At 38.8% G+C, this 16,967-nt stretch overlaps 3 protein-coding genes and 1 non-coding gene across 4 annotated transcripts; 2 read left to right on the forward strand and 2 right to left on the reverse strand.

Moving 5' to 3' along the window:
* Positions 1-95: 95 nt before the first annotated feature.
* LOC103861492 (ubiquitin carboxyl-terminal hydrolase 16) lies at positions 96-4,743 on the reverse strand. Its single transcript, XM_009139209.3, has 11 exons — positions 4,463-4,743; positions 2,858-4,160; positions 2,666-2,751; positions 2,419-2,504; positions 2,147-2,309; positions 1,911-2,034; positions 1,660-1,817; positions 1,359-1,443; positions 1,069-1,281; positions 906-967; positions 96-799 (listed from the first exon to the last, which is right to left on the reverse strand). Exons 1-11 carry the CDS (start codon positions 4,741-4,743, stop codon positions 322-324), a joined length of 3,039 nt encoding a protein of 1,012 aa, XP_009137457.1. The 3' UTR covers positions 96-321.
* A 377-nt stretch (positions 4,744-5,120) lies between these two features.
* On the reverse strand, positions 5,121-15,212 carry LOC103861494 (rho GTPase-activating protein REN1-like). The gene is made up of 25 exons (XM_033287903.1): positions 14,989-15,212; positions 13,979-14,471; positions 12,145-13,901; positions 11,915-12,050; positions 11,744-11,782; positions 11,519-11,555; positions 11,128-11,204; positions 10,969-11,039; positions 10,767-10,845; positions 10,533-10,677; positions 10,254-10,370; positions 10,091-10,168; positions 9,962-10,017; positions 9,808-9,877; positions 9,661-9,745; positions 9,302-9,545; positions 8,890-9,120; positions 8,530-8,790; positions 8,384-8,442; positions 8,149-8,209; positions 7,978-8,061; positions 7,776-7,889; positions 7,534-7,703; positions 7,254-7,422; positions 5,121-7,166 (listed from the first exon to the last, which is right to left on the reverse strand). The coding sequence occupies exons 4-25, from the start codon at positions 12,005-12,007 to the stop codon at positions 6,837-6,839; spliced, it is 2,670 nt and encodes an 889-aa protein (XP_033143794.1). The 5' UTR covers positions 12,008-12,050; positions 12,145-13,901; positions 13,979-14,471; positions 14,989-15,212; the 3' UTR covers positions 5,121-6,836.
* Positions 5,892-5,973, forward strand: TRNAS-GCU. The gene has a single exon. It is a non-coding gene; the product is annotated as a tRNA-Ser (tRNA).
* Positions 15,213-15,272: 60 nt separating the features above from the next.
* LOC103861495 lies at positions 15,273-16,706 on the forward strand. Its single transcript, XM_009139212.3, has 3 exons — positions 15,273-15,597; positions 16,047-16,141; positions 16,290-16,706. The coding sequence occupies exons 1-3, from the start codon at positions 15,403-15,405 to the stop codon at positions 16,414-16,416; spliced, it is 417 nt and encodes a 138-aa protein (XP_009137460.1). The 5' UTR covers positions 15,273-15,402; the 3' UTR covers positions 16,417-16,706.
* The last annotated feature ends 261 nt before the right edge of the window (positions 16,707-16,967 follow it).

The following is a 16,967-nucleotide window of genomic DNA, read 5'->3' on the forward strand; positions in this document are numbered from 1 at the left end:
TTTTCATGGAATCGGTAGAACTGAATCCAAGATTCTGATTTCTACATTAAGCAAATTGCAAAGATATAAAGATGAAATATTACGACACTTCTTGATGTTTTAATACAGCTTGTGTACGCGATTAGATTAACTTTATTTGATGCATCTTACAAAAATTATCAAACTTATTAACAGAAGCTCCATTCAGTTACGGTGATACATTTTCATGGGCAAAATCTCTCTTCCCCACTGTACACTACTATATATACCATTCCTCAGTGACCACTTTTTTCTACTACATTGACTAAATTGGGCCAGTGGACAAAAAAATCATCGTCTCCCTTACCTTTCTCTTCCCAAGGACACGCGATGTCTCGAGTTTCTGCAAGTTTCTTGACAAGAACGACTCAAGTCCCCTAGCCGGGAATGCCTTGTGAAGGGAGGAGAAGACGAGGAAGATGATGATGTTGGAGAGGGAGCCTCGGACTGTCCGTGAGCCCGTCCTTGATTATCTCCAAAAATGAAATCAGCAAAGTCGTCCATGCTTGTACTGTCTGTGCTACAAGAGCATTCATCTGAGGTGCTATCAAAGAGAGAAGAACTGTCACTCGACGAGTCCTCTTCCAAAATTCTCTGCAGCCTCTGGAAGCTGGAGTAAAACGACTGTATGTTGCCAGGTCGATCACCACCAGGAGTGTTGGAAGACAACACAGGACTTGCAGTAGACACAGTAGCCTTAGGTACCACCGGCACACTGCTTTTTTTATTGGATGCTTCAGATTTGTTACATAATACCAATCTTGGTGGCGTTGGAGAACACCTGTGTATCCAGTTCATTTGAATATATAACATAAGTAACTAGATCAAACATAATCCACAATCTTAAATAGACTGATAGATGGAGTTATTATTGTAATATTATTTACCTTGCGTAGAACAACATATAAGCTCCCTTTGTCCATACACTTTCAACATCAGAAGTTACTACCTGAAGATAATCACAACAGAAGAATTAAACTTAGAAAATTTTATTCAATTGTAACAATATTCAAAACAGAGCTTACTTAGAAACTAATTCACAACTCTTACCGTGCTATCATCAGCTTTGTACCACTTGTTTTGACTGTTTCTAACATAGCACACGTAGTGACCAGAAAATGCTGCATTCATTGTATCCAAGTGAACAATAACTCCATAGAGTTTGTAGTCATGTGATTTTTCACTTCCACCGCTGACATATGGAGTCAAATCTAGAGTTTCTGGAAACCTGACCAACTTATTGAGCTTCCCGAATTTCCCTGACTGCAAGAAGTTTCCTAAATTGTGAGCAAACAAAAAAAACACAGATAGACTCAAAAGAACAAGCCATGTCTAGTTACCTGGAATCGTTTTAGTGCAATTGTAAGGACATTCGGAGGCTCTGTGATTTTCAGTTTCTTTTTGGCTCTCTCATAGGACTTACAACTGCTCACACAAAGAAAAAAAAAGCTTAGCTTCGATCAGCTTTTGAAAGTAAATCCTACTACCATAATCGGATAAAAGGTTGCAGTTGATTGGTTAGAACTAGTAGGCAAATACACGACCATGAATGTACTACATATAACTGTCTTGAAATGCATCAGGGAACTGTATCAAATGACCGTACTAAGTTCAACACATGGAAAGGAAACGCTGACAGACCTGCCACATTTATATTTGTTTTCTCCATCCAATATTTCAGTTCTTGTAAATCGATGCAAAGCCTCCTCCAAGGTGCTGATATCACCATCAATCTCAACTGTCAGATCCATCATTTTCTCACGCCGCTCAGATTTTTCTTGACATTTCATGCATTTAATCTATTGTTTTACAAGAAAAAAAAACAATCAGCACTACTAGTTCCTCAAAAACAATGTATAATGCGGCAAATAAAATGTAATAGTTAGCAGCACCTTTGATCGGAGGTATCCACCGAATGTCAAACCAATGAGAGTAGTATCTTCTAATTTCTTAGTCTTTGGCATATCGCATCCAGATGCCTTAATGCACACAGACTGCATTGTGTCGACAACAAACCTGCAAAAGGCAAGAAAAAATGGGAAGGGAAAATGAAATCAAAACAAGTTCTTCCAGTTGTAGTATACAGATAATGCATTAAGTTTATTTGATAGGCGAAATGTCAGTTCACCTAAGGAATTCATGCGCATCTTCTTGCTTGCCATTCCCAAGACGGATTCCAATACTCTGCAGCTGTGATAGCAACCCACTAGGGGACAGTGAAGACTTCCCTTCTTTTGCCATTAAGACCAGCTTCTCAAACCCACAGGTGAAGCACTGTTCTTTGTTTGGACCTAACAGTTAAATGAACTATTAAGAGCTTGATATAATAATGATAACTAAACATCAAATAAGCAACATATATCACATAGAAAAGAAAAGAGAACAGAACCAGAGACGCACATGTTCTAGAATGGAGTTGTTGGAGGAAGTATGTGGTCAGAGGAGCAGTGAACATCAGGCATTGGAAGACCACATTAGCAAAGCAGCTGCAATAAAATGAGAACTTTCTTGCATTAGCGAGTGTGAGCTATTATAGTTCTTTTTACAACAGAGGATGAAGATTATAACAGCCAGCAAAGAACATACACTTCTTCAGAAAGCATTATTCCCAGACTAAAAAGACTTTGAGAAGAAAAACTGGGGTTACCTATTGCCACAATTGATGAGGCCACAAGGCTGGAACTCAATTTTACTTGTATACAGCTTAGAAAATAGTTCATATGAAAAGAGCCCCTGCATACACACAAACGAATTGATAAGAACAAATAGCTGTGTTGATTTGTTGATGCAGGAAATAAGTGTTGCAGAATGATGATAGTATCAAGAGCGCAGTGATAACCTTATGACTATGGTTTCCTGCTATCTCATTCTCAGCTAATGACTTCGGTCTAGTCCACTGGTCTACAGCTTTCAGGACTGACGCCTTCATGCCACTTCTTCCATTTAGAGAATTTATACGATGAACGTCAAGACCATTCTGTTTCTGATGGTCAAGAACTCTTCCAGATTTTGCACCTAGAGCAGAATGTTTCATAGCATCAGCACACTCCCTAGTATCTGAGGCCTTGGACGACAAACGTTGGACTTCCCCAACCTTCATAGGGGCCAACATAAAGCCGCTTCCAGCACTGGTGCTCTTTGACTTCTGAAGTGTCACAGTGGACAAAACAGTAGGGTTCAAAGGACTCGGCACATCAAGAGAAGAGGATCTTGGCAAAGAAATTTCAGCTTCATCAAATCTTTTGGCGATTCTTTCTCTTGAATTCACTTCACCGGAAAAATTACGAGTTCCTAATCCAGCCCTAGTAGTTTCTTTTAGATTATTATTCCTAGGCTCAGATATTTTAGCAGCTGAGATGTCCCTAGAGGAGCCAAATGACAAATTCAGAGAGGATTTACCAGATTTAGAACCATCACAATTCTCACTTACACGCTCTACTGATCCAAGAGCAGTACCCCAAAAATCAGATGACTTCAGAAGAGACGGATCAGCTGATCGTGGATGCCCATCCGTACCTACTGAAGAGACTAAACTACTTGATTCGCTCGGGTTCTGCCCGGGATCACCCCCAGGTTTATTCAGACTCAACTTAGGCAAACTAGCAAGGTCATTTGCAGACTCAACCAACTGCACAAATTTAGGAGACAACGGTTTGGATTTCACATCATCAATATTGCTGAAAAAGGTCTCCTCTGACTCTACAGAAACATGATCATCACGTGGAGGCTCTGATATCTCGGAATCAGATGAACTGGAGCTCTCACAAAAAGAAATATCATCATCATCACCAGAGTCATTACGAGGGGAAGAGGAGAAGCCAGAAAACGAGGATCCAGATGTTTCCGCAACGGAAACAGCTTCTTCCTTATCCATAAGTTCATCTTTGTTATCTGCACTTTCTCCACCCCCATCTTCAGGAGATATGACAGGATTAGAGAGTATTGCTTCCCTGACTTGTACATTAGTAGTAACCTGTTCTGTATGCAGCAATAGAGTTTCATCAGGGGTAAGCCCTTCATTTCCTTCTCTGAACTTCAAATCACAGTCGCTTTTCTCATCATCAGTATTATATAAGACAGAAGCAGGATGACATTCATCTCTGTGACCTTGCCGCCAGTGGATAATTTGACATTTCCCGGAACTGAATGAAAAAAAAAAAAAGTATCAGATGTAACGAACAATACTAACACATACACGTAAGGACAAATGGAACAAGCTTGATAATTTAAGACACAATGTAAAAAGCTAGATAACTGACATAAATTTATCATCAACAGAACATTGTCACTCACAGATCAAGCAAGATTCAAGTACTACACTTTCTCCATTAATTACGCTATTATATTATCCCGACATAGAAAAATCAAAACACTTTACTTAAAAGATAACAGGGATGCACTTTGAGTACTGCTAAAGTTACAAAAACTACCAATATATGCATACCAATAGCGAACGGCTTTGCAGCGAGAGCAACGAGTAGAGGCAGGAGAATAGCAGACAGGACACTGAAAGCTATTAGGGACATAAACAGAAGAGAACTCAACGGAGGACTCTAGCTCAGCTCTAGCAGCCTCCTCAGACGCATGGATAAGAAGTCTCCGAATCTCCTCCCTTCTCAGAGCAGCCAGCCTCCATTTGCGCCTAACAACGAAGGCGACAACAGGTAGAACAAGAGAGATCAAAAGGAATAGACTTGAAAGCCCGAGATCCAGAACTAGGAGCATTTATCTTCCCCACCAGATGCAGAAAAACAATTGGAGCTCCGAGTCAGACCACAAACCATAGATTTCGCCGCCGAATTGGTCGGAAAGGAGGTTACTTTGAGGATCAGAAAACGAGATTTGGCATGCAGAGAGAGAGAGAGAGAGAGAGAGGAGAAGATGGTTACAAAGTTTAATCTGTTGGTGGGTAAGCTTACAAATGATGACCCAGTAACAATCGAAGATCAAACCCTCGAGAGCCCAAGTTGATTGGTTCTCTGAAAATGTAAAAAAATCAAGTCTTTTCTTTCTGGTTAGGGTATGGAACGAAGCAAGATAGAAAAGTGAATAGAGATTCTTCGGTAGAAGGAGGAAGAAATTAGCAAGAATATTGCTTCTTCTTTTTTTATTACCTGGTATACTATATATTTTCCTTTTTTTTTTCTTTTTACCGCCAACAGAAATTGATTTTTATTTTAATAATTTGACGTCAAGACCAGGAAGTCTGTTAATTTATTTAGACAAATTTTTCAGGTGATGCTTTTCCTTTTTTTTTTATTGGATAAAAATAACAGTTCAACGATGATAATGGTTTTTAAAATATGGTGGTTCCTTTCACGTATATGGAAGGGTGAAAAACGCTTTATACTTATCTTCTTACTATTTCTCAACTCTCTAGAGTATACATGGAGAAGACAATTAATTTAATAACATGAAGAGTTGGAATGAAGCCTGTTAAGACGTAACCTCCCTTTTTGCTGAATTGGTAACCACCCTCTAAAACTAGCTCATTTACATGCAACACTGACGCTTCTTAGAAATTAGATGCACAGGTTAGTGATACGAGAGAGGGATGATGAAGTTACGGTCAACGATGCATGTAGAAACAAATAAAGTGGAATTTAAGCACATCTAAGGTGGTGTTTAAGCAAAGAGTGATACCAAACAACATCCATGAAAACATTTTTAACTCATGAGTCATGTCTATATATATATTTTTTAACATATTAATCTCTTAAATGTCGTCCTTTCCAACAGAGGAATACAGTGAAAAGATTTATTCATTTATTTCAGAGTTCTAAGAAAAATACAGAAGTGAATTGGTCTTCCGACCTAACTAGATAAGCTACGCCGAATGTACTCTAATGTTGTTTATTACCTCTTAAGCAAAAGTCGCTTTGGCCGAGTGGTTAAGGCGTGTGCCTGCTAAGTACATGGGGTTTCCCCGCGAGAGTTCGAATCTCTCAGGCGACGAATGTATTTTTCCACGAAAACTTTTTAGAATAATTAAGAAGCCCAATTATTCTTGTATTAAGCCCAAAAGCAAGCAATCGTCTCAAAACTCTTTTCCATCCCCTCTCTTCATCTTCTCCACACACATCTCTCAGATTCTCTCTACTCCTTCAGCTTTTCATAAAGTTTCCACCTTTACGGCAACAATGGGCGTCAAAAGCTTCGTGGAAGGTGGAGGATCGCCTCTGTAGCCGCCGGCTGCTCAAACTCACTCTCTCGGTCTCATCAAACTCACTCTCTCGGTCTCCACCGTTTCTCTCGGCGTCAGTCTCGTCAAAACGGAAGGCGCCGCCGCGCTATTATCCGGCGTCTCCGCAACCCTTCTCCGTCATACGCTTTACTCCACCACAAGGACGGGTCTTTACGAGGTGCTGAAGAACAAATGGTAAAGTTAGTGGAGAGCGGCGTGATGAGAGATGGGCTGGGGACTCACGCGGTGTAGGCAAGGGCCTTTCACTGTTGTGCTCTTTGTTACGTTGGAGCAAGTCAAGAAGCTGCTTCGTGATTTTTGATCAATTCCATTTTATTCTTTAAGATGATTACTAGCATTGATAAGAATGATTACTTATATTGGTTTATTCCTTTTTGTTCAAGCATTGTTGTTTTCATACAGTTCAACTTTTTGTTTCTATACTGATGTCAATGTCACTACCAAAACAATATAACAAGCAAACAGTCAAGAACACACGAACAAAAAGTGTAGTTTATTTGGTCTTGGAAGCAAAGAGAAGTGAATGAATAAGGCATATAAATGGAACTGGAGTTAAATGGTGGCTGTACATGTGGGGAAGTTGGGGTTAAAAGCAGCTCTTATAAAGAGATCATCATCTGGACAAGGTCCTAGGTGTAGTGCTGGGTTGGTTTCCTCCTTTGCCTCTGTCCCCTCCGTTGTCTGATCTTCCTCTGTCAAGAACATGCGGGCTTTGGAGTTTGCTGCTGTCTGAATCCTGGTTCTGGTTCGACTTCGACCCTGTTTCTCTTTCAGTTTCCTGCACACTTCGGTTTTGCTCCGTAGAAGGACTGGGTTGCCCTGAGCTGCTTTTCCCTTTATCCATGTTTGAGAGCTCGTTAGCGATCTGACTCCGTCTCTCTTTCAAGAAATTGAGCCGCATTGTCAATTTGGAAAGTGCAGAAGTTGTTGTTGTTGTGTTTCCCTGTTTGTTTTTTTAAGTACTCAGCTCCTAGTTTTTGAACGTTATTTGGTTATAATGTAATGGTACGTTTGTGTTGTTGTTACTTACCTCTCCCTTTGTGCCAGACCTCTTAGACATGCCCGCAACCTTTGAGGTTTGTTGCGAGCTTTTGCTACGTGGATCTTGTATTTTCTCTATCTCATTTTCTCTTGCAGACCCTTGCCCATCCTGTAAAACGTTACCAGAGGCTGCTTCGGTATCCTTTTGTTTCTCTTTCCTGTGACAGAGTTTAAATAAGACTATTATTAATTAGCTTTGATAATGATTTAAAGCAAAGGTAGTAACTAGTAAGTAAGATTAAATGTGAAACTTGTTGGTGAATCCTTACATCTTTGAATTGTGCTCTGGACTTCTCCTAGATTCTCTGCTGCCACCATGCGGTGAACCAGAGCCTTTAACGTCTTGCTGACCAAGCCTATTCTCAAGATCATCAACCTTATGTTCCAAGTTGACAATATCAGCCTCCGCCTGAGCTACTTCTTGCAGATCTTTCTTCAACTATGAAACAAAAACATGTGTTTCAAGTTGAATATGTATTTTTAACACAGGCAGAAAATGAAGGAGAGCAACCTTTTCATCGGTTGTTTCTGGAATAGTTTGATTCCCTTTGGACATGTTAAGTCCTGATTCAAGAGCTGACTTCCTGTCTATCTCTTGCTGCAACTGTTCTTGTAGTCTTTCCACCTTAGAGAAAGAAGGTAAACCACATTCACATAACTAAAACAACTTGTAATGTATAGCGAGGACATGGTGTTGTTATAAGCAAGCTTACATCATTCTCTAGAGCTTGGCGCCTCACGTACAAGGCCTTCTTCCGCCGCTCCAAACTAGCCTGTAGAACTGCATTGTTCTTAACCTGTTCCAGGATATATAAAGGTTGTTACAGGTCACAGACTCGTTACAAGTCACCAAGCAATAATAACTCAAATGGACTTATCCTGACTTCATCTGCAATTCTGTTTTGTAGCTCCGATTTGGTTGATTCAAGTCTTTCAATGTCAGCACTGCAGAATATAAACATTGTCAGTTCTAAGTATCCATGTAGAGTTAGTAGACCACAATCATTTACAGAATCTATTTTAGTTCCAAACAAGTATAAAGTTCTAACAAGCTCTCCTTTTGAGTTATTGATCTAAACAAAGATGTTAGTCACTAGTAGAGATGATAATGATACTTACTCGTCCTCGTCTACCTCCAGTGTGAAATCAATAGATTCCATAGAAAGGTTCTTCCTCCCCTGAGCACATAAAAGACCAAAGTGCTACTAAACGTGTGGATCCCTTAGGCACTTGGGGATTATAGGAAGAAGAAAAAAGAAACTTACATGGGCACGGCCCCAGAGCCTTTTACTTCCTCCTGGTGCACTTGATAATGTAGTTGATGAGTTCTTATCCTCAGCTTTTGAGACCCCTAACACAGCCTTTACCTGTGCACTATCAGAACCTTTAACCAAAATATTCTCATCCTTTCTTGCATGCTCATGCCGTGGTAGTGAAGACCGTTTAGAGCTGGATAAGAGCTTCTTAGGAACTTTGGGCTGCGTACTTCCTTTTGGGGTGGATTCAGAGCTTGTAATTTCAGTTATCTGCAACATGAACAAAAGTAAATGTCTAATATTCTTGCAAACACAGTCGCCAAGTAAAGATGGCGTGAGAGCCAAGGAAACTAGATTAGTTATTGAGACCTGAATAGAGGGCCGTGCTTTATGGTCATGGGGAGTTTCGGCTGAGGCTTCACTCTCACTGTATGATCTATCAGATTCATTTTCAAAACCCTCTTCCTCATCAGTGTAGTCATCAGATCCCTGTGTGCCGTCATAGTCTTCATCATCATAGTCTCCATCATCTGTTCCCTCCTCCGTTTCACTACCACTCTCTTCTGAGTCAGAGTACAAACCAGCTGACAAGGAACCTTCCTGCAGCCATAGACCATATATGTAGTTAGGTGTCAGTGTCTGAATATAATAAGCACACTGGTATATAAACTAAAATGGTCCTTTTAAAGAGAGGATTACTATGCAGAATGGTAACTTCTCATCAATTATGGCCATGTGACAAAGGAGTGGTTTAAACATAGAGAGTCAAGTAGAATCTTACTCCAAAAATGCTTTCATACTCTTCTAACAATGTGATCACTATAGCCTGAGCATGATTGGCTGCAGCAGCTGCTTGCAGAAGTTGCATAGAACCATCACCGCCCACATCAAAATCATTTTCAATGTTACAGTCCCCAGCCAGAAGAGGTCGAAGTAGTAATGGTGCCATACAAGCTGCAACAGCGTTGGTGTTCATCCGGTTCACATTTTTGTTAGAGGCCACTAGCTGCATCATCATCAGGATTCTTGCAAGAGGAATAAACAAGGTTTTATTGGATTCAGTGACTGGTGGTTTTGCACATAAACAAGGTTCAACTCTAAACTTTCATAAGCTAATAGTGAAAATAGATGAGAGACTACCTTTGTAATAGGCGTCTATTTGGTTCAGGGAATGATTCACAAATTGCTTCCCTCATAGCATTGACTCTATTACCACGGAGAGTACCTGATAATGTTATGCGTTAGATAACTAGGAATGATTCAAGATGTCTCAATGATAAAACTTACGGCAAGCTTCCAGAAGGGCGTTGCAGCAAGATGCAGGTACTGGAGAGGAAGGCAACTCTCTGAGAAAATACTGCAAAAATCATTGATACAGTTAGAGATATTTAAGAGCCAGCAAAGACTATAACTCAGCATTGTAGTGACTAGTGGTAGGTACCTTAAGACAATCAGCAATAACATGAGCATCTTCGGTTGGAGAGAACTCATTTTTCCCTGAAGCAAAGTGACTACATATTAAATACTAATTCACAATGCAGTAAATCAAGAAAACGCATAAACTCAAAACCTTGCTCATATTCACGAATCCGATGTTCAACATCATCAACATCAGCAGCTTGTCTCAAGATTCCTTCTGTATTGACTCCTGCAAGATATTTTTTCTTTTCTGCTCACTGTGGCTAAAAGATAAAAGGAGTAAAGCAAGATGAAAGCATGAAACTAATTAATACCATGATCTTCAACAAATCTAAGTGCCTTTTCCAAGAAAGATGGAGTTCCATCAACATCTTCTAGAGCAAGTAATACTGGTCTTCCAAGGACGGTTGGTCTTGCTGGTGCCTCATCTCCTGTTAAAAATATGAAAAAATTATATCATTGGATGTCACCGGTTATCTAAACTATGCCAACATTCTTATGAGCCTTTTATTACTCTTTGACACTCTCTCAGCACTCATGTTACTACATGGTGTTTAAGGACTAAAAACCATTGAAATTTTTGACAAACATACTATGTTCATCAACACCGGCAGGGGCATCTGATTGATCATTCCTGAAGATACCATTTTGACCCATAACATGAGAAGCACTAGGTGCTTGTGTCAAAGCGTGTTCTAGAGCAGCTTTCCACTCATGTAGATCCTCCATAGTGTCAGCCTGCAATATAAAAAATGAGATGGATGCAACTGATAGTAGCAAGAGTGAGGAGATAAAAACAGAAAAGGAAAGCAAAGTTTTGAAGGAACCTTGAGTGTGAAGGCACGTCCATCACGACCATCTGGGAAGAGAACAGTCAAGAGCTTTTTATCTGCCTTAACAACCACGCTAAACAAAAATAAAGTCCAAAGTTATATGTTGTTAGTAACACCGAACCAGATATTAACAAAATACATCAGTTAAAAGACTATAGTAAGAAAACAAGTGATGATTCAAGACAATAAAGCTAACCTGCCTGAACTGTTGAGATCAATTCCCCCAAGGGTTAAATTGACCTCACCTCCTCTCTGTTGGACTGCGCTCTGTAAATAAAATAAAACAGAAACCTACTGAGAAAGACAAACAAAATCATTTGGCAGAACCCTTGATCATCAGAATATGAAAGTTTACCGGGTCACTTCGAAAGAAAACCAGTGAAGTACGAGTCAAGATAAACCATCTTTTCTTCCAAGATGTCCACCCAAGCCCTGTGTTAATTAAACCTTATGAAACTTATGAACCAAATAAATACAAGCTAAGTTAGCACCAATCAAGAACCCTCAAGAAAACTACTCCTAAACTCCTGCTTTTGTAAACAATCGAAGTAGCATAGGTTTGAAAATGAAACAGAAGGAGGTGATATTATAGCCTCCACAGCAAGCACAGCCTGTATAACCCACCTCACATGATGTAACAGTTATCCCCAGCCGAAACTGGAAATGCTGCACCTTCTATTGAACAACTCAAAATAAATGAAAGGCTATGTGAACTAAGAATCTCATCCTAAGAAGTAAAAACAAACCTTTTGAGGATATATATAGCGGTCCACTCTTGAATACCTACAAAAGTAAATACCAGTACTACATTAGAAAAATCACTGAGATATCTAACATAAAAAAATATACTAGTAACAGTAAGGATTGTTTCTTTTCGTTTGCCTTAGCATTATTGTGTTTTACATTAAAATGTGTACATTTCAATCCACATGATTATTATATGAATGCTCAAATGTAGAAAGTAATATTACCGTGTTGCCACCACGGGAACGAGGGTCTGCGTTTCCAGACTGTCCAGGAGGAAAAACACAAGTATTGATCAATATGAGAAACATTGAGCATCTTCAGAAGGAAGACAACAACTAGGTTTGATCGGAGATGAATAGTGAAAATAAAAAAAAGAGAGAGAGAGAGAGACAGACATGATGTTCCGGGTCTTGTTCATTAGCATTCTGTTGTTGTGGCTGGAATTGAGGAGGCTGTGAAGAAGAAGATTCTCCGTTTCTGTTAGCCATTGCTTTGATATAATGCGAGTGGTCACACCATTGAAATGCAGCACTAAGGCCAAGGGAAAAAAAAAAGAAAATAATGAAGATGATGATGATAATAACCGATCTCAGATCATAAGAAGCATGAATTCAATAAACAAAACCTTGATTTTTGATCTGGAGAATGAAAGATGATAATAATAATTGTTAAATTTTCTTAAGGGTTAGGAGAGAGAGAGAGAGAGATTTGGATTTGATGAGTTCAACGGTGTTTTGAGAGAGAAGAGGTGAAGCGAAAATGTTGGGCGTAAACCGAGGAAGTCTTTTGTTTCATCATTCATTGGGCAGTTGTACACGCCCTCCCTTCTTGGAGGGAAAACATTTCTCATTCTTCTATCTTTTGACCTCTTCTCTTCTCCAACCATTTCTCTCATAAAAATACACATATGTCCACTCTTATAATTTACTCTCTAACCTATAGTTAATATATCAATGTCTATACCTAGTCTTTATATCAATTACTACATTTTATTAAGTAAGTTTGGGATAATAATTATTTGATTTTGTAATCAGAGCAAAGGGAATAGAAATGACAACCGTAATACACCCTTGCATTGGTGTATCGTGCCGACCACGACCATCCACCACTCTCTCTTTTTACTTTGTGTTAATGGTGACACCTTTGACTATTTATTATATATATACAGACATCTTCCATCTCTTTGATAAAAGCTACGTGGCCCATTCATATAAAACAACTTATCATTTGAATAATGCTGGTGCATGCATGGGGACTCCATTCATTCGTCTACTTTTTTTTTAATTTGTTTGATCGGTGTTTGTTTCATTATATTATTTCATGCATTATAATCTTTGTTTGTTGGATGTCCGAGCCAGCCAGCATCTATGTCCCGAATGGCCCTTTGGTACTAGGAAAGGATTCAAGAACCAAATTAACTGGATACACCGCAAACTTTGCTAACCGTAAATTGCATGAACCTGAAGATTTCACCGGTTAAGCCGTAATGTTATAGTAGCGGCCAGCGGGGAAGGTCATCTCCATCGTTGAATAGAATGGCTATCGCAGTTGGGCCCCAGTTTTTATGATCGACAAAATCACTCTTTGGAGTTAGTTCATATATGAGCTACTAAACAAAAAGAAAGAATACTATTGGGCTTAAAAACAAAAGGGATCACACAGGCCTATTCGTAGCTCACAAGTCACAACACTAGATGAGAATCATAAAAAAAAAAAGACAATACTCCGACCAGCTGGTTCGGTCCAGGCTTTGGAGTTTTGGATCAGTTTTCTCGCCGGTGAATCGGTTTAGCTCCCAATGAAACCGGTGTTTTATCTGATTTCGGCTTGTAAACCATACCAAGTTTTCAGTTAGCATAAAATAAAATAAATAGTTTTAATTAAAATGATAATATTAGACCACCTCCATCGGAGGTTTTAATGAAAGGTTCTAAAAAAAAAAACCAAAAAAAATAAATGGAAAATGAGTTAAAATGACAGAACCGGTGCTAAATATAAGAGCATATGCAATGGTGTGCTCCACCAATGAGTCCTTAGCATTATTTTATTTAATTTGTTTTTTTTTTTTTTTTTTTGAATAGTTAAGGATTGGAATAAAAAATGTTTGTACAATGGTGTGTCTGAAGATGGAGTCCTTAGCCAAAAAAAAAAAAAATTAAATTGAAATTGAAATTTTATTAATTTTATAACTAAAAATAAAGATACAATGATGAAAGGAAAAGATACACAAATTATTAATCTTCATCACCAAATTTGTTCCAAATATTTTCGATTAAATCATTCTTCAATCGTTCATGCATATGCCTATCACGAAGATCATTCCGTACCTGGCAAGACAATCTCGAGTTCAGACGTTGTGGCTTAAATCCTCCAAAGCTCTTCCTGAAAACACATAACAGAAAAGAGTTACAAGTATTTTTTATTCAAATAAATTACCTAAACTAAGGATAGTTACTTACCAGCACAAAATCATGACCGTTATTACCATGACCAATAGACAAACTCCCTTTGCAACCCCTGAATTCTTCTTACGTAACAAACCCACCGTCTTCTCTAGCTTTGCCACCTTCTGGTCAGTCTCAAAGAATTGATTCTTGAGCAGCCTGTTTTGTCTCTGAAAGTCACGCATCTCCTCCATGATCGCCACATCCCACCACTTCCAAATGTGACAGTCTCCATCGTCAACGTTGACGCACGAGAAGTACCTTCTGCCTGGATCTCTACGAGTGTACGAAGTTTCAACAACTGGCTCAGCACCACAATAGCATGTCGTCGGGATGCCTTCATCTGCCTCAGGTTGCACTGGGTACTGAACCGGCTCTTCAATTGGGTAGCTACTCTCAGCTTCATCCGCGTAGGCTTCAGCTTCTGCTAAGAGTAGGGAGGTCATGTCAAACTCCGACGATGAAGAAGGCTGGCTGTAGCTATAGTCTTGTCCCATGGTTGTTTGACCTGAAAAAATAGAAAATTTGTAAGCAAAGAAGAAGGATTATTAAAGAGCAATTATAAGACTACAGAGCAACGAAACAGAATAACGAGATCGAGAACTAATAAAACAAGATAGGCAACACTACAGAGGGCATCCAAGATTGAGTTCTCGAGTTCAACAGACAACAAGATTTGAATAATCAAACCATACAGATACGCAAACTAAAAACCAAACACATATAAACCGTAATAAGAAAACAAATAGACGTTCAAATCGATTGAAAACAAATTGGTCTTTCGAAACCGAAATCGATTGATGTTGAAGAACAAATACGAAGATCCCTTATATTGAAACCGAGAACGTTTTGAATAAGTTGAAGCCAAAAGAACCGGAAATCAATTGAAAACCCTAAATTTTTTGGAAACCCTAAATCGAATGTATCCCCAAATCGATTGAAACGGAAACGAACCCTAAATTGAGACGATAACATCATAAAACCTAGTTTAATCATTAAATCGACCACATAAGACTTCGATTTACCTTGGATCTTCGTGGAAGAACACGATCGAAGATATCGCCTTTTCGTCGAGAGCTTTGTTTTTTTTTTCTCCGCCTTCGGTTGAATGAATTTTTTTTTTCCAAAACGAAACACATATGCGAGCCAGCCCTATCACCCTCCGCCACGTGCACAAGGATCAACTCCTTAAGCTCCTTATCTACGGACTCATCCTTAGTTATCTTAACCAAAATATTATTATAAAATTGCATAATCCATCGGTTTAGCTGCTAAGGACTCCCAACGTGCCTCCGTTGCATATGCTCTAACACTTTTAGAACTGATAAGGACCCTATACGTGCTCATTTGTTATTGGCTAATGCCTTCTCTTTCTTCCTCTTCCTTTTTGTCGATGTTTTTTTTTTGTTTGAGAAAGAGATCTTCGTCGATTTTGATCCATGGTTTTGAGAAATCATCTCTTCACTTCACCATGGCTGCTTCAGATTCGTCTCTCCACCTTCAACCCCAAATCCCTTCCTTTCTCCTTCTCCAGACCCGCCTCAGCTTCCCTCTTACCTCCTTCCATCTCCTTCAAACTCCACTCTGAATCCCCTTCCCTCTCCATCTGCGCCGGAAACGTTGAGATGGTTGAGGTAAAAATGTCTCAGCTTTGTGAAAGGAAGAAGCAGAGGTTTTTTGTTTCTTAATTTTCTTGGATTTGGTGGTGGGAGTCTAAAAATGTCTCAGCTTTGTGAAAGTTAACACTTTTGAACTCCGTAGAAGGTATACGCTGATGATAGTTTGTACTGGAAATGATCATTCCATAGAATGGGAATGCCCCTTGTCAAATTCAGATACTTAAGCCTTCTTTTGTTTCTTAATTTCCATACGTTTGGTGAAAGTTTAAACAATGTCTTACGTTTGGTAAAAGTTACCACCTTTGAACTCTGTAGATGGTATAGACTAATGATAGTTTGTTTGTAAATGGTCATTGCTTAGAATGGGAATGACCCTTGTTGAGTTCAGATGATCTTTACTGAATTACAGATCTTAATTCCATGTCTATTTTCCTTTGCTCTAAATATTTTTGTATTTGTCTCAGGCGATGTGCAGAGACAGCCGTCTCGTTCCTGGGGCTGCAGCTACTGAAATAGAACTGGTTCAGAGATTGAAGGAATATGTCAACGCAGAAACAGGGTACGTACTCTCTTCTACTCAGCTTTTTCCGATGATATCATTTTGAGTCGTATGTGAAATATTCATCACTGTAAGGGTAAGGCTAGCTTATAATACAAAACTGCTTATGGTTTGGTGGCTAAACTTGTTTTATGCTTTGATCTTTTAGGTTGGACAAATATGCCATCTCCAAATACGCAGAGAGCTTCAAGTTTCTTATATCGATTAGTTTTAGGATTTTGGTGTGTAAATTGATTACGATCGGGAATGACTCGTATGTCCAATTGGTTGTCTAAGCTTATGATTGTTGTGCCATTGAAAAGATCTTGAGATTGTTGTGATAAAAACTATTTTCATGTATGGTTCTTCTAGACGATGTATGCTTATAGTATATGGTTCTTTTTGAGAAGTTGGGTTTAGTTTGTTTGAGTATAATGCAATGTCTTCTGTGTAGTTGGAACAAATCAAGATTTCGAGTAATCGGTTTTTTCTCATTTACGATTTGTATTTGTATTTTTCATATGTTTTATGTAATTTTTATTAAAAATTTTATGTATGCTTTTATTTTAAATCATTCTAATTAAAAAAAATTTTAAAAAATATTTAAGAACCCCTATAGGGTTCTCCCATTGGAGGAACAAAAAGTTATTTCCATTAACCAAGGTTCTTAACTTCTCATATCACCTTTAAACCTATTAATTTAATTATTAGAGCCCATTAGGGGTTCTAATGGATGGAGTTGCTCTTAATCTTGCAAAGTAATTAAGCACCCATTGCTTTCTTATTTAATTTTGATGTTACTAATATATTTAAGGTATGATTGTGGGTTTCAGGCTGGGTAATTATG

The sequence above is a fragment of the Brassica rapa genome, chromosome A03 (genome assembly GCF_000309985.2).
Source record: "Brassica rapa cultivar Chiifu-401-42 chromosome A03, CAAS_Brap_v3.01, whole genome shotgun sequence".
NCBI classification, from domain to species: domain Eukaryota; kingdom Viridiplantae; phylum Streptophyta; class Magnoliopsida; order Brassicales; family Brassicaceae; genus Brassica; species Brassica rapa.

Coding starts and splice junctions, on each gene's coding strand:
- LOC103861494 (XM_033287903.1), bottom strand. CDS start 12,007: ATGGCTAACAGAAACGGAGAATCTTCTTCTTCACAGCCTCCTCAATTC. Junction 11,205..11,518: donor GCTATATATATCCTCAAAAG/GTTTGTTTTTAC, acceptor TAATTAACACAG/GGCTTGGGTGGACATCTTGG. Junction 10,169..10,253: donor TAGATTTGTTGAAGATCATG/GTATTAATTAGT, acceptor AATATCTTGCAG/GAGTCAATACAGAAGGAATC.
- LOC103861495 (XM_009139212.3), top strand. CDS start 15,403: ATGGTTTTGAGAAATCATCTCTTCACTTCACCATGGCTGCTTCAGATT. Junction 15,598..16,046: donor GAAACGTTGAGATGGTTGAG/GTAAAAATGTCT, acceptor TATTTGTCTCAG/GCGATGTGCAGAGACAGCCG. Junction 16,142..16,289: donor TATGTCAACGCAGAAACAGG/GTACGTACTCTC, acceptor TTGATCTTTTAG/GTTGGACAAATATGCCATCT.
- LOC103861492 (XM_009139209.3), bottom strand. CDS start 4,743: ATGCTCCTAGTTCTGGATCTCGGGCTTTCAAGTCTATTCCTTTTGATC. Junction 2,505..2,665: donor CTCATCAATTGTGGCAATAG/GTAACCCCAGTT, acceptor ATTTTATTGCAG/CTGCTTTGCTAATGTGGTCT. Junction 2,035..2,146: donor GATGCGCATGAATTCCTTAG/GTGAACTGACAT, acceptor TGCCTTTTGCAG/GTTTGTTGTCGACACAATGC.